The 17,580-nt window shown below is 42.7% G+C and overlaps 1 protein-coding gene across 2 annotated transcripts in view; it reads left to right on the forward strand.

The window, feature by feature from the left end:
* The first annotated feature begins 5,023 nt into the window (after positions 1 to 5,023).
* The window catches only part of LOC126174770 (receptor-type guanylate cyclase gcy-19), a 492,286-nt gene continuing 479,729 nt past the window's right edge, over positions 5,024 to 17,580 (forward strand). For both annotated transcript variants that reach the window (XM_049921109.1, XM_049921111.1), the window contains exon 1: positions 5,024 to 5,165. In XM_049921109.1, coding sequence (XP_049777066.1) covers positions 5,058 to 5,165 — 108 coding nt within the window. In that variant the 5' untranslated portion in view covers positions 5,024 to 5,057. The remainder of the gene's footprint in view (positions 5,166 to 17,580) is intronic.

Here is a 17,580-nt window from a genome sequence, read left to right on the forward strand (position 1 = left end):
GACTAATAATAGTTTTTGAATGCTTCAATACTAGTATCAGCTCCACGACGCTCTGTATCCCCAGCGTCTCTTTCCATTTGTGGCAGACAGTGAACTCCATTTCTTCTACAGAAAATTGTGTCTCGTAGCAACTCGTTGGGTCAGCCGCACTGAAACAAAACAGGTGTGGCCAGAACCTCATACAAGGTCCCTGCACCACCACACATCTTTCCAGGCGCTATCTGCACTTGCTTCCAGTGCTGGGTCACGTCGAAATCACCACGTGTTCCGTACTGCACATTTACTTTGGACCCAGTACATCCTGTGCCAGCCCGCAATTTTCAGGCAGCCTCTGGCATCATACTAATACACGGACCGCAGCGACACACCGCCATATTGTAGGCCGCCACTGCTCTGCAGCCCCCACGCTGGCAACCAGGTTATGAGCCCTAATCAGCCACGTGCTTCCAACTGTCAGCTTCTATGTCACGCCCAGCAACGCTCGGTGTGGTGCTCCCTCTGCCCTCTCGCTGCCCTATACGCCCTGTGGCGGGGCAACAGCTCCTCACCAGTGCAGGCGCGATCATCTACGCAGTCTTGAAAAGAAACGTACCGCTAATTTTCATGTCACATTGCACTTATCTAGAATCGTACTATCTATATACTTGCGGTGAAAATCAACTTTATAAATTTATAAATACCGCACTACAAGTCATACTAAAAACACAATATAAATAATAAGCCAAATATTGCAAACGTAACACCAGTTCATCTGAAGACAGCTCTACAGAATCCGAGCCCTAGTGCTCGAAAGGCGGTAGGCACAATTAAGGAACATCTGAACATTAGGTCATACGTGTCTCATTAAGGAGCCACAGTGACCACTTCAGTGAACAGTGTGGACGATTGACAGTGAATAGAAATGGCGTTGTTTGTAAGGTAATGCTGCATGTAGTGTTTTGAGGTGGGAGAATTGTGCTCATGTTGGAAGCTCGTCTCCCTCATGGCCAGCTAAGGCTGCTGCTGGGAGCGGCAGTAGCCGCTGGCTTCGATAGCAGAGGAATTTAGAGAATGCGAAGGACTGGGCTCAGGTATACTGGGGTGATGACGAGGAGTCTTGGTTACCCTCTTCCTCTTGTGGCACTAACGGCGGCGAATGGGCCTTAGCAGCCACTATAAAGTGGCTACATTCTTTCTACAAGCTAAGACCATAAAAATAACTCATGCTTTTAGCGCCCTACCAGGCCCCATCAATGTCTGCTCAGGCTGTTAACTTTCTAGAGTCTCGCTCAAGGTACGTCAGGTTGTAACAGAATCTTCCATAAGATTCCATATACGAAAGACAGATAAGAGCATAACTCGTCCTCTCTCATGTTTACAGTCAATAGTGGTTCAAATGGCTCTGAGCACTATGGGACTCAACATCTTAGGTCATAAGTCCCCTAGAACTTAGAACTACTTAAACCTAACTAACCTAAGGACATCACACACACCCATGCCCGAGGCAGGATTCGAACCTGCGACCGTAGCAGTCCCGCGGTTCCGGACTGCAGCGCCAGAACCGCTAGACCACCGCGGCCGGCACAGTCAATAGTGCAAGAATGTGTGAAAATGTATTCCAAACACGAAAATCTGTAAAGAGCAATCAAATAAAAACGACACAGATGGAAAAAGTAAGTAAACTCTTTATTTTTTTTCCAAATTAATCGCCAGAACCTTTAATATATTTATCCCACTGTGAAACATATAAAAAGTCTGCTATGATTGTACCTGGCATATACCTTATCCTCCAAAGCAAATCGATGGGCAGGAATGTCTTTCTTCAAATCTCCAAAACCACGAAAATAGATTGAGAGATTGGCACTGTATAGAGGATCTGTAAGGGCAGGCCCACATGTCGCCAAGACTGTTGAGAGATTGGGAGTCGAGAGATTGGGAGTGTATGGAGGATGCGTAAGAATGGGGCGACATGTTGCTAAGGGCATTATGACTACACAGCAGAGGTTTCACTGGGAAACCCTTACACATCCTCCGCACTGTCCCGATCTATTGCCATGCAAGTTCCTTATTTTTGGAGCCCTGGAGGAAGATGTTTGTGGCTGTAGGTTTCCTTTGGACATAGAGGTGCATCCCTGGGCGCAATCATGGTTCCCGAGGCAACAGCAAATATTTTTCCATGAAGGCATTGATTGTGTTATCTCACAGTGGGATAAATGTATTAATAAATATGGCGACTGCTAATGAAATAAAAAGTTTACTTACTTCATTTCTTGTCTGTCTCGTTTTCATTTGACTGTCCCTAATACATCATCTGCATAGTCCAGGGTGACGATCCTTCTACACAGCTGAATTCCTGTCCCTACTCGTATTGCTTTTACCAGCGCTCTTACCAATATCAGATTAAACGAAAGGGGGAAGAGGCAGTCCCACTGTTGCACTGAAGTTTTCATCTTGAACTTCTCCAACACCTTTTAATTCACTTTCACTGTGTGTTTTATGAATGTGTGGTATCTCTTCTTTTGGAAGCGTCCAAATGGACAGGCACCACGCATTCATACGATTCCCCTTGATGGACAATGAATCCACAACCTTCGGTGCCCATGCACAGGTACGTTTGATCTCCAGTGAGAATATAAAATTAATGAACATCAAGACAGGAATGGGGATGCAGATAGGTGGTGCTAGGTGGGAGTGTGGGTAGGCTGGGGAACAGACTTTGATAGTCAGCACATTTGCTATAAACTCTGTATCAGCTTGGCGCAGTTATTAACGCAACTGCCTAGAAAGCAGGATATCGCAGGTTTGAGTCTCACTGTGGCACACATTTTCACTAGTCGTCACTGATTGTGCACTAAACCCCCAATGCAGCTGATATGATTAGTTCCTTTCCTTTGTGTTCCCTCCTTCTCCAATTTATATACACTACTGGCCATTAAAATTGATACACCACGAAGATGACGTGCTAGAGACGTGAAATTTAACCGACAGGAAGAAGATGCTGTGATATGCAAATGATTAGCTTTTCAGAGCATTCACACAAGGTTAGCGCGGGTGGCGACACCTACAACGTGCTGACATGAGGAAAGTTTCCAACCGATTTCTCATACACAAACGGCAGTTGACCGGGGTTGCCTGATGCAATGTTGTTGTGATGCCTCGTGTAAGGAGGAGAATTGCGTACCATCACGTTTCCGACTTTGATAAAGGTCGGACTGTAGCCTATCGTGATTGCGGTTTATCGTATCGCGACATCGCTGCTCGCGTTGGTCGAGATCCAATGACTGTTAGCAGAATATGGAATCGGTGGGTTCAGGAGGGTAATACGGAACGCCGTGATGGATCCCAACGGCCTCGTATCACTAGAAGTCGAGATGACAGGCATCTTATCCGCATGGCTGTAACGGATCGTGCAGCCACGTCTCGATCCCTGAGTCAACAGATGGGGACGTTTGCAAGACAACAACCATCTGTACGAACAGTTCGACGACGTTTGCAGCAGCATGGACTACCAGCTCGGATTCCATGGCTGCGGTTACCCTTGACGCTGCATCACAGACAGGAGCGCGTGCGATGGTGTACTCACCGACGAACCTGGGTGCACGTATGGCAAAACGTCATTTTTTCGGATGAATCCAGGTTCAGTTTACAGCATCATGATGGTCGCATCCGTGTTTGGCGACATCGCGGTGAATTCACATTGGAAGCGTGTATTCGTCATCGCCATACTGGCGTATCACCCAGCGTGATGGTATGGGGTGCCATGGGTTACACGTATCTGTCACCTCTTGTTCGCATTCACGGTATTTTGAACAGTGGACGTTACATTTCAGATGTGTTACGACCCATGGCTCTACCATTCATTCGATCCCTGCGGAACCCTACATTTCAGCAGAATAATGCACGACCGCATGTTGCAGGTCCTGTACGGGCCTTTCTGGATACAGAAAATGTTCGACTGCTGCCCTGGGCAGCACAGTCTCCAGATCTCTTGCCAACTGAAAATATCTGGTAAATGGTGTCCGAGCAACTGGCTCGTCACAATATGAACTGTAGTATCGTATTGAATCTTCATGGGCAGCTGTACCTGCACACGCCATCCAAGCTCTGTTTGACTCAATGGTAGGTTGGTCTGGGGAAGGAGACCAGACAGCGTGGTCATCGGTCTCATCGGATTAGGGAAGGATTGGGAAGGACGTCGGCCGTGCCCTTTCAGAGGAACCATCCCGGCATTTGCCTGGAGTGATTTAGGGAAATCACGGAAAACCTAAATCAGGATGGCCGGACGCGGGATTGAACCGCCGTCCTCCCGAATGCGAGTCCAGTGTCTAACCACTGCGCCACCCCGCTCGGTTTGACTCAATGCCCAGGCGTATCAAGGCCGTTATTACGGCCAGTGGTGGTTATTCTGGGTACTGATTTCTCAGTATCTATGTACCCAAATTGCGTGAAAATGTAATCACATGTCAGTTCTAGTATAATATATTTGTCCAATGAAGACCCGTTTATCATCTTCATTTCTTCTTGGTATAGTAATTTTAATGGCCAGTAATATTCACCGGTTATGTAGTGTCTTGTGTACATGCTCGTGTTTAGCTTTATGTGGGACAGAGAGACTCATGCACCTGCGCACAGTGGTCCATGCTCCCAGGTGAGAGGCATGCAGTGAGTTCGTTGCATCCGCCCCCTCGCCTCTTTGTACAAGTCCCACACTGACCTAGTACTCACGGTAAGTTGTACAGGGGTAAACGCACTTCGCGCCCTGTGCAGTGCGACTGTAGTGTAACGCGCGACGGTTTTCTGTCGGCAGGCGCGGCTCGGCGCCCGCGGCGGCGGCTGCGCCGGCCACGACGGCGGCCAGCGCCATGCAGGCGGGCGGCGGCAGCAACGGCCTGGCGCCGCCGCCGGCCGACGTGCGCGTGCACGACACGGGCTCGGTGCGCTCCGTCTCGTCGGACGACGTGTCTGAGTCGATCGCGGCGGAGGCGGCGGCGGCCGCGGCGGCCTCGGGTGTGCACGGCTGCGCCTGCAGGGCGGCCAACCCGGCGTACCGCAGCGGCCGCCGCCTGCAGCTGCTGCAGATGCTGGTGCTGCCGTTCGTGCCGGTGCTCGCGCTCATCGTGCAGACCTCGCTCAGCCTGCGCGACACGCTCGTCGACCGCCAGGAGGTCGGCGACATAGAGGCGCAGGTACTGGCATACTCTATACGTTAACACAGTAGTAGAGTTCCGTATAAAGCCTGGCTCCTATGAAAGTAATACAAGGGGAGAAGATATATTCGGGCACTCTGACTTCGCAGTGTGATTCCTCACATACTAGCAACACAAAAATGTCTCTTACAAAATGTCATCGTGTCCATATTTAGCACAGTAAATGTACGTAAAGATTGGCAGTCTGGCAACACTGTAATCACTTGTACAGTAACTACCTCTCTTAACATATAGCAGTTGTGCTGTGCAGTTGGTTGAAGGGTTAGCGTTTTGGGATAGCATGCAGAAGATCGAAGCTTATTTTTTTAAGTTGCTAAAAACAGTATTCATGCTACAGTATGTACAAAACATTTGCTGTTATGTACTACGAACACAGAAATGGACTTACAATCGTGGACACGAATTGTTTCGCACCACTGTATCTACCAGATTCCAAACTAGTTTTGTGTGTACCCTCCCCCAGTGGTCACATCGATTAATACCAACCACTATTCTTGCCAGATTCATGTCAATTACATATCGTTAGGGCCTTACTTCACCAGTAGTACTTCGCAAATTGGTCCCGGCGGAGGTTCGAGTCCTCCCTCGGGCATGGGTGTGTGTGTTTGTCCTTCGGATAATTTAGGTTAAGTAGTGTGTAAGTTTAGGGACTGATGACCTTTGCAGTTAAGTCCCATACGATTTTACACACATTTGAACATTTTTTTGCTTCGCAAATAATTTAGATTGGGCCATAGGGGCAGAGTACACAGAAAACAAGTCTGGAATCTAGCAGACGCACTGCCGCGAAATAGTTCGCGTCCACGACGTGCAAAATGCTTCTTTAAAAGCTGGCCATTGAAAACTAATGTACTTTCATTTCTGTTTTCATAGTACTTAAAAGTTAATGTTTCGTAGAAGACGTACTGTAATCACTGTATGAAGATTAAGACGTCAGATACCGTACCACACAGGTTACTCTTAGCAAAGAAAAACAAATAAAGCTCGTTCTAGAATCTAACCCTCGACCTCCTGCATGCTAACCCAAAACGCTATTCTCTGCACCAACTGCACAGCACTAGTCTACTACCTGACAGAGGTAGTTACCGTACACGTGATTACAATGTTGCCAGATCTCCAATCTTTAACGTCCATTTACTGCCCGAAATATGCACAGGACGAAATTTTGTGAGAGACATTTTTGTATTGCTTGATGTGAGGAGGCGCTCTGCGAAGTTCGAGTGCGCGAATTTTTCTTCTCCCTGTATAATGCCTGAAGCTTACGTGTATCGAATTTGTTATGAAAGTTGTAGCTACAAATAAAGTATAAATAATCACGAAGGATGGCTCAAATGGCTCTAAGCACGATGCTTGACACAGTCACGTCGATTAAATATTTGGGCGTAATATTGTAGAGCGATATGAAGTGGGACAAGCATGTAATTGCAGTTGTGGGGAAGACGGATAGTCGTCTTCGGTTCATTGGTAGAATTTTGGGAAGATGTGGTTCATCTGTAAAGGAGACCGCTTATAAAACACTAATACGACCTATTCTTGAGTACTGCTCGAGCGTTTGGGATCCCTATCAGATCGGATTGAGGGAGGACATAGAAGCAATTCAGAGGCGGGCTGCTAGATTTGTTATTGGTAGGTTTGACCATCACGCGAGTGTTACGGAAATGCTTCAGGAACTCGGGTGGGAGTCTCTGGAGGAAAGGAGGCGTTCTTTTCGTGAATCGCCACTGAGGAAATTTAGAGAACCAGCATTTGAGGCTGACTGCAGTACAATTTTACTGCCGCCAACTTATATTTCGCGGAAAGACCACAAAGATAAGATAAGAGAGATTGGGGCTCGTACAGAGGCATATAGGCAGTAATTTTTCCCTCGATCTGTTTTGGAGCGGAACAGGGAGAGAAGACGCTATTTGTGGTACGAGGTACCCTCCGCCACGCACCGTATGGTGGATTGCGGAGTTTGTATGTAGATGTAGATGTAGATGCTGGGTGGACTTAACAGCTGAGGTCATCAGTCCCCTGGAACTTAGAACTACTCAAACCTAACTAACCTAAGGACATCACACAGATCCATGCCCGAGGCAGGATTAGAACCTGAAACCGTAGCGGTCGCACGATTCCAGACTGAAGCGCCTAGAACCGCTTCACCACCCCGGCCGGCTACAATTTTTTACTTGGAATATTTAGCTACAGCTTACAAACACTTCTCAAAATAGTCGCCGCTCCAAATTAGACATTTGTCGTAGCGTTGTACCAATTTTCCAATACCTCGTTATAGAAAGCAGCGGTTTGTGTTTCATACAATGTCTCTACGCTGATCTGCAGCTCGTTCCCTGTGCCAAATTTTGTCTTCATAGCCGATGGTTACTGTGAGCTGAGATAAAACTCACAGGGAGCCAAATCCGGGCTGTACTGTTGGTGATCAGACACTTCCCATCGAAAGCGCAGCTGGAGCGTCCTCATTGCCCCTGCAGTGTGCGGCCGAGAATTGTCATAAAGTAGGAAATGCAGTTACGTTATGTGAGCTGCATGAAATCGGTCGAAATCTCTGAGCAGGTCTTCACATTTGGCGGCAGACACTGTTTTCCAGGTCTCTCTACGTGCTCACTGTATGCTCGGTACTGAAAAGAGCAATGTGACGCGAGCGATGGACATACAGTCCAAAGCTTCATCGGATTTTCACTCTGGTTTCTGGCTCGGACCTAAGTAACGAATAACACTCATCGATACATATTTCAAGGTTTTACTGCCCTTCAGGGTAGTCCCCAGCATTGTGTATAACCCATTCTCAGCGTTGTGGAAGTCGTAGGATACCATTAGCCTGGCCATTTGTGTTGATAGATCCAGTGGAGCGGTCTATTCCCCAACGAATCTCTGTAATAGTTCTGAAGAGAATGCTATGAAGTGCTTCCTACAATTTAGGAATCAAGCTGGAATCACAAGTGCTTAAGTCCGGGGAGTATGGTAGGTGGTACAGGACTTCCCGCCCCCATCTATCGAACAAATCAGTCGCAACTTGCGTCAAATGAGCCTGAGCATTGTCATGCGAAATGATGGGCGGGTCCTGCGGAAAGTAGAGGCGCTCCTGTCTCTCAGCTCTTCATTTTTGGAATACAACATGTCACCAGCTTAGAGAAAGAAACGGCAACTTTTTCAACAGGACCCGCCCATCATTTCGCAGGACAATGCTCAGGTGCATATGGAGCAAGTTGTCACTGACCTTTCCAGTCGATGAGCCAGGGAAGTGGACTTAAAGTGGCCTGGACGTCATGGCTTATAGTTTTTACTAGTACTTTGAAATTTAATAACTCAAAAATTTTAATAGATACTGGAATGAAACTTTAGCCAAGTCATTAGAAGATTGCGACCTCTGTGTGAAAAAAATTTAAAAACTCTGGAATTTATAGTGGAGTGAATATTGATTTATCGTACGTACTGAATTACGTGTAATTTTTATTTTATGTGCACTGTACTTCCATACTATTGAAATAAATTTTCTTATTTATTAACTTGTTGAGACAGTAAACCAGGAATACTGTTCAATTTGTTGTTTTGCGTATTTTTAAAAAAAGTTTTTTAGAAGTAAATTTTTCTTCTAATAATTTAAGAACATATATGTACCAGCTTAAAGTATTTAATACACTGCTGAATAACGTTGTTCCATTTATAGGCAAGCACTATATTATTATGTTTTTTAGCTTTAATATTGGATGAGATAATGATACATAGTATGCAAAAACATTGATTTCAGGGAACTGAAACTGAAGATTTGCATGTCATTTTCTTCTCAATGATAACATATCAAAACATGCCAACTCCATAATCATGTTGATTATGAGTGTCCTTTCATCTTCTTTAGTTTCATTTCTTTTCTTTGTTATTCTGATCTTCTTTGTCATACTTTTATCAGTTTTTTCAGCCATAATTTTAACTTTCAGCAGCCTTTTCAGCTACAGCGACACGTCTCTCCACTCGTAGCAGCGCAACTTTGATGTTGTCCCCAGTCTTGGTGCCTAGTCTGCTCTGCTTGTTACTCCGTCACACCAATTTGAAAAGCTGACACACCAACAAAAATAGTTTTTGACAAGAGCTCCCAAATGCCACCTATTGAAGCTGATATTCGTATTCTGTGTTTTGTCACGTAAACTTTTTTCAAAGAGTTTAGAATCTGAAAGATCTCTAAATAATGACTTTAGTTCTACCATAAACATAACATTTTCCGCCATGGGGTGTGCATGTGCATGTTTTTGTCAGTTTGCATCGTACCTATTACACTTTCATCATGAAGTGTTTTCTTTTGGGCACAGCCCACGCTGTAGATGCTCATGAGTGCAGAGTTGCCCAGTTGCTTTTCACGTCTCACTAACATTTTAGCTGTTTCTCCTGATGGCTAGATCATGGTGATGGCTAGACCATAGCGTTCTGTGAGGTTTTCTACTTCTGATTTTGTGAGGTTTCCTTGTCCAGCAATTGCTTTGCCATTGCACTTTTTCCTGTCTTGTCATTGCAGTGTTTCGTAAGTCTCTTCTGAACATGTCCTATACTTTCAAAATTTTTAATTTCAGGTTCCTTATATGGTTTAGCAGCCACAACGCTATTGAAGCCTTTAGAATCACCATCACCAAGGTAGTGATTGTATCGCACACCATGTCTAACAACTGACCTACTAATAACCTTCCAGTGCAACAACAATTATCTATAGTTTCTTTCGCCGCCCTCTGCATAGATGCTTCACTGACCTCTTTTAGACTCTCAAATTTCACGGGCAGCAGTGGGAGATGCATCATAGCACCGAATAAGTGGGCTGCTTTTCTTTCCTTCCCGATGCACCTCATGGCATAAGCAACACGAATAGTCACTTCACTATATTTTGTGCATGTTACAGGACATGTCACTCTACATTTCGTTACTTTACCCACTTGAAATTACATTCTCACTGAATGTAAGGGATTTTTCACTACTACAGCATTTCCATTTGGTAGCAGACAAAGGCAATTCTGAAAGTATGCACTTACTAATTAAAACGTAAACGTTACTTTCACTGTTTACAACACCAACATTTTGTTCATTTTTGGTAAGATGTTTCAACTTTCGTTTTGGAACACTGCCTGGAGACATTTGGGAAAAATTCTACTCTCCGATACCACCCGTCGGCTTTGACCAACGACGTCATGCGTAAGGTAAAGATGCTGCAATTGACAGTCTATGAATGGAACGGGTCATACTCGTAAACAAACGAATGTAGCGTGCCATAAAATAATACATTTAACGCGACTATTATATACGCGCGAATTTCATTTAAATGAGTTGAAGATGATTGAAATAAATAAGAACACGAGAGCAATTACGAGTGCATATATTATGTTATATCTTCCACGCGTACAGCAAAAATGATCTAAATAATGAACCGTGTAATAGTTGGAACCGGTAACTAGAAGAAACCTATGTAGGAGGTCATTTCTAGTTACCGATTCCAATATTACTGTTTGTTGCGCAAAAATCTTATAACACATCAGAGATGTACTTAAAATATGGTCTTGTTAGTGAACTACAGAATATGACTAGACTTTCAAAAAATGAAAATCTTTACACACATTACTGCACACGCAAAGAAATAAAACGCAAAAAAGACCAAACCTACACGAAAGTCACACCAGCTACAGTAGCTCCAAATAACACTCAGTAAAATCGATACACCAAGAGTGACAGTAAAAGTAAGACACGTGTAGCAGAAACATCGAAAAGGAAAACATAAAAGTGGCCACATAAAAAGAAACTTACCGTATATGAACTTCCAAAGGATTCAAAGATCTTGGCTGACAAGAACGAAATAGGGACATAACAAGAAATAATAATGTTAGAAGGTCAAACTGTAACGAAAGAAGCAAAATTCAGAATAACTAAGGAAAAAAAAATAAGAAACACAAACTGCCAGGCACGGATGAGGTACCACTAAAATCTGTTCTCCCCGACTACCCGCCCTCAATCACACGCAAAATTTTAAAATAATAAAAAAGTGAAACTACGAGTCAATTACATTAACCCCTCCGGCAAAGACAGCAATACCTCTCGGCCCACCATTGTAATCAGAAAATATTAAAACGACAGAAAAATCTCCCTCCAGAGAAACCAAAAAAGTAGCACTCGCACAATACAGTAACATTAAAAAACGCAATGTAAAACAAGAAAAAACTATCAGACCCACCAACGCCTAACTAACAAAACGATGCTTTTACATTTTGCTGATAATTTCATAAATGCAAGAAATAAACAATAACCTTCAGGAATACTCTTCCTCCAACAGTATTCATCTAAATGGCCTTGAAACACTGAAATCTTTCTCTTTTCCCGCCCGACAATAGATTTTACAGCCCACTAATACCCCTCGATAGTATTAGTACATGGCACCCCTCTTATAATCTTTAAACTGAATATTGCGATTCACGACCAAATGATGGTAACCCCTTTCACCCAACCCCTTGTACGAAGCAAACCCATACGACATGACTACAGAGCCTTCTTCCACATCATCTTCTATTAAAGATGTCAAGACTTCCTTTGTCCGATTTGGTACAACCCTAAATACAACACCAGCACAATTTCATCCAGAAATTACTACCCCAAAAACCCAAAACCCAGCAACCTCGTGCCTCCTTTCGTAATTTCTCTTTCCAAAATGTGACTCATCTACTTGAACTATAACCCCTGGACCCCCAATGACCCGCTATACTTCATAAATTACCCGCAGACTTCTCTACAAAACCAGAACCAATCGACTACAGTGCCACACAAAATCTCTGCTTCGTGCATGACAGATTTGCAAGACTATTCGTAGCAAAAATAGTAGGTTAGCATGAGAATTACTTCTAAATTCAGTCTAGATCTTTCGAACCACGTCCCGCTGCGTATGGATCTCCGTATATTATTTTTTTCTGCACCTCCACATGTATTCGTCGGAAGTTCGTGATAACGCAAACTTCGTCAAACCAAAAAATTTCCACACGCAATGCACTTGCGAAATTCAGCAATGACGCCCAATGATTGCAAAAATTTTATTGTTGATTTACAGTCACTCATTTTCTGAAGCAGAATTTTCGCAGTAAAAACAACTGACTCCTTCATAACGAACAGCGTGAGAAATCAAGACCTTATAAATCACGACTACTTATAAATCACGACTACGTTCATTAACAAAAGATGCCGAAAACAGCTTACGAGATGAAAATAAAGCAATCTACATCGAATTTTTAATACACGCGCGTAACGAGGAAATCCAGATAAATCGTTTAACGTTCATCGACAGCAATCTGGAGCACAAACAAAATAACATCATACATTACGTCATTGGTCAAAGCCGACGGGTGGTATCGGACACTAGAACTGACCCGACATTTGGGAATAACACCACTTCGCTTCCGGGTGACAGTTTCTTCATTTTTACGACTTCCAACAGTATGCTTGTGCTGATTACCGTAAAATTTACAACTGCAAGCATTTTACGGTGTAAAATGGTTGAAATACGTAGTCACAACAACAAATTTACAACAAAAACGTATTTGAAAAACATAAGTGAACTCAAGCAATCCAGTATCGACAGAAAGATCGAATGCAATAAATCCCTGCCCACAGTACAGTCAATATGTTCTTCAAGGGTATTAGATAAACGAGTTGCTATGGAAATAGCAGCGCCAAAATTAAATAACGAGACATTGTTGGTAAGGTTCGACAGTAGTGTGACAGCTGGGCATTCACGCGGCCCGTCTCCTTTAAGAAGGCTCTGAAACACGAAACTTGTAAGGTAGTGTACATAAAGTATGTATTTTTGCAATCAGGAAGAATCACAGAATTTTCTTAAACAAAAAATTTAATTTTTTGGACCTTCATGTCGTCCAGGTCTCCTTAAGCGCTTATGATGTCATCTTGATTCCTAAATTGAAGGAAGCACTCCATGCCATTCGCTTCAGAACTGTTACAGAGATTCGTCAGGCCATAGGTCGCCCCACTCTCACTATCAACACAGCTGACATTGTCAAGGGTATCCTACGACTTCCACATCGCTGGCAACAGGTTATACACAATGCTGGCGACTACTCAGGAGTACAGTAAAATTTTGAAGCATTTATCTGTTCTGTATGAGTTGTAAATAAAAGGATGCCACTATTAAAGTAGTGTCGACGGAATCTTCATTTCGATTCGACTCTATCATGCATCTTCATACTTCATCTGCTGCTCTTACTAGAATAATGACGCTAGAAGATTTCATTATTTAGTGAAGATGTTGTGCACACCTGACAAAACCTTGGATCACTCCACTGAAGAAAAATGTAGTATAAAAATATGTTTATCATATAGATAGTGAATTTTTCTTATTGTTTTCAACCAAAAACTTTTCATATGAGCCACCATCTGTGATCTATAAAAATGAGAGGAATAGTTGTTCAAATATATCTAATTCATTGTCGTATGTGTAGTCTTCCCTGGAAGTACTGATTCACAGCTTAATATAACAAAACATTTTAAAACAGTTTGAAACTCACCTATCTCTTTTTATTGAGATAAACCGAATACATTGCATATATGGTCAGTAAAATTCCCTGAAAATGTTCTCCCTTAATACAAAATTTTGACCCAGGAATAATTATTAACGCTACGTGATCACCATTTAATTGAAAAATCCATAAGTAGGAAATGTTTTCAGTGCGCAACATAGAAGAAACAGAAAGCGCAAACGAATATTTGAATGAATGAAAGATTACGATTAGATCCTGGAATTTCCTGGCATGATCCGCAGGTATGAGTGTGACCTGCCTGATTGGTGGATCACGGTGCATGAGGATGTGAAATCACAATTTGTAAGCCTGATGCCAGCCCTCAAGAAGAACGTGAAATATAATAATCATGTCTAACATAGTCTGGAACAACACAGAGTCTTGGTAACACTGACTTGCATTACTGGCTGCAATATACATACGAAGAATTCAAAATATTTCTGCTGAAATCAGCTCCTTTTTTGACTAATGATCCCGCTGAAGGCACAATGAACCCGGTTGTATGTTTTCCGATCAAATACTGACACACGTAAATACATAAGAGCACGTGTGAACAGTTCAAAAATGGTGTGAACTTCATGAATGTCTATCAGAAGAAAATAAATCTAAAATACTTTTGTGAAATTTCCGATTAAAATGTGTAACTCGATAAGCATTGGCAACAAAAAATAAATTTATCCTGTGGGGGACCACATGCTGTACAATTCACGAATCATGAGAATCAGAACAAAAGTAAACTGGATACACCCTTTAATACTGGGAGCAATATTAAATTAGTAGGAACGTGACGAATGCCATACTGTAATCTCGTGGATGGATGACTGAAATATCGATGCTACTCCATGAGCACAGAACACGATGTCTCTCTTTGAACCCCGGATACTATGTCTGGACATGACTGAAGGTATATCTATAGGGCTGAAACCGACGTAAACAAAATATTATGACTAGCTCCGCGTTTTTCTTCCCCGTTGCACAATGTAAGCATTTGCTACTGCTGAATATTTCAATTAAACAGTGATCAGGTAGCATTGAAATAAATCTTGCGTCATAATTATGTATAAAGCGGAATGTTTTCATGTAATTTTACTAAAGTCAGATACATTATGTGTACAGTTCAGTTAGATAGTTATATATATATATATATATATATATATATATATATATATATATATATATATATGTGTGTGTGTGTGTGTGTGTGTGTGTGTGTGTGTGTGTGTGTGTTATTGTTGTGATCCTCAGTCCGAAGGCTAGTTTGATACGTACACTGTGCAAACCTCTTCATCTCTACATAATTACTGCGGCCTAGAAACATTTGAACCTGCTTTCTGTAATCAAGCTTTGGTCTCCATTTACAATTTTTACTTCCCCACACGTCCCTCCAAAACTAAATTAACGATTCCTTGACGCCTCAGTGTTCTCACGTAATTTTGTTTTTACTTCTGATGCTGACGGAACAGATTATGGTTGCTTTAAGTCAATATTCTCTCATTTTTCTGATTGACGAAATATTAAGCGATTAAGTGGTTTAAGAGTAATGTAGTTCAAGCCGATGTATTTTGGGACTCATCGTTTATTTTAATAAATATGTTCTAAAAATGTGAATGCATGTCTCTTTGTCGCCGTCCAGGTTTACTCCTAGGAAAAGACTAAACTGATCAAGTGGGCATCTAATCGATAATAGGAAATATGTGTCAAGAGAAACAAGGACGAAAATGTTAAATAAAACCAATAAACTAAACTGAAGGAGGTATAATGCAGCCAGAGGAGGTGTGGTATGTTAGAATGTATGCCCTCAATTAATTCCTCAGAGTAGTCAAACTGTGCCATAAATTGTTTTTTTATCTCCTATGCGATTCAGGATCTCTTCATTCATTACTCTCTCTACCCATCTAATCTTCAGTATTCTTCTCTACCACCATATTCTATACTCTTCTCGTCTAATCGGTTTATCATCCACATTTCACTTCCACAGAAGGCTACACTGCACATAAAAAGGATCACGAAAGACACCATAATAAGTACTTGTATATTCGGTGACATCAAAATAATCTGTTTCATAAAAGTTCTTACTATTGGTTCAAATGGCTCTAAACATATCTGAGGCCATCAATCCCCTAGACGTAGAACTACGTGAACCTAACTAACCTAACACACAGCCATGCTCGAGGCAGGATTCGAACCTGCGACCGTAGCAGCGGCGTGGTTCCGGACTGAAGCGCCTACAACCGCTCGGCCAAATCGGCCGGCAACTTACTATTGATAGGCGGCGTTTTGTATTTCCAAGTAGCCGACAGTCGTCGTTACCTTCATATCCAAATAGAAAAACTCGTCTACTGCTTTTAGTGTCAGATTTCTTAATGTAATTTCCACGGCATCGCGTTATTTGAATCAGCTACATCCCATTATTCCTCTTTCGCTTATTTTCCTATTCAACGGAGGCCACACTTGAAGATACTAACCATTTCGTTCAACTGTTCATCCAGAGCTTTTACCATCAATGACAGAATTACGATGCCATCCGTAAACGTAAAGCTTTTGATTCCTTCTCTCTGAACTTTAATTAACTGTAAGAATTTCTACTTGCTTTCATTTACTTCTTTGTAAGTATATACATTGAATGACATACTGGATAGTGTACACCATGTCTGATTCCCTTCTTATCTACTGCTGCCGTTCCATGGCTCTCCACAAAAAACTCTAATCTCGCTTTTATCCCCGCTGCCTTCAGAATATCAAAGAGTGTATGCCTACCTACACTGACTGCAGACAGCTTTCCGTAAATCTGTCATATTCGATTCATTACTGGAGAAGGTTTTATTATTTAGTGAAGATGTTGAGCATCGCTGACAAAAACCTCCTCTATAGACATTAATTTAAGATTTAGTTTGCAGTCGCCGCCTGTAATTTACACGGAAATAGCTTCAGGAAAGACTTTCTAAAACGCGCACACACAGACACACACTATATATATATATATATATATATATATATATTCATGGTGTGGGTTCCTGTAGTCATGTCCTAGTTCATGAACCATGGGCAACGTATGAGTGGCCAAGTAAGTGGTCCCGACAGTCGGGATACCAGTTACTTCGGAATAAGGCTGGGCATCCCGGACATATTCTGAGTCGTGGTCACCTTTGTGCTCATACGGCAAAGATTACCAAATCCACCGGTTAGTCCCTCAGCCGTTAGGGGTAAAACCAAATGGGACTCGGGGCAAGTAAGGCTAGCAACCTGCTTCCCTGGTACTTTAAATATGATGCTGGCAACAATCAGAGCAAAATGATTATATATATATATATATACAATACTGAATAACATAGGAACATAGGGCTAGACTACAGCCTGTAAGTAACATTAGATAACCATCACTTAATCCACTTTTTCGTGGTTTCACACACAGGATGTCTCAGAAATATTGCCATAAAACTTTGAGGGGTTGGAGAGGGTGCCTTGGGGAGCAAATCGACGATAGTAACCCCTATTCCGCAAACTTCATTCAAAAACGCTATACAGCGTCGAAGTTATTGGCGCCGGCGCCAGACACTAAGCCGCAACTGCCGCAGCAAACGTGACTTTGTATGCTGACAGACCATAGGCGTAACGTCTCGCGATGTTGTTTGTTATTCAATGACCGCAACTAATTGACACGATCGCCAGTGGAGAATATAGAACCAGCTGCTGCGCAGAAAGGTCTTGGGAGATTTTAAAGGGTTCCAGGAGACCACTGAATAACAAACAACACTCTGTGACTTTTCGCCTGTGGTCAGTAGCAGACAAAGTCGCATTTGCTGCCAAAGGGGTGGCATAGTGGCAGGCGCCGGCGCCTTATCTTCGATGCT

This window comes from Schistocerca cancellata, chromosome 3 (genome assembly GCF_023864275.1).
Source record: "Schistocerca cancellata isolate TAMUIC-IGC-003103 chromosome 3, iqSchCanc2.1, whole genome shotgun sequence".
NCBI classification, from domain to species: Eukaryota; Metazoa; Arthropoda; class Insecta; order Orthoptera; family Acrididae; genus Schistocerca; species Schistocerca cancellata.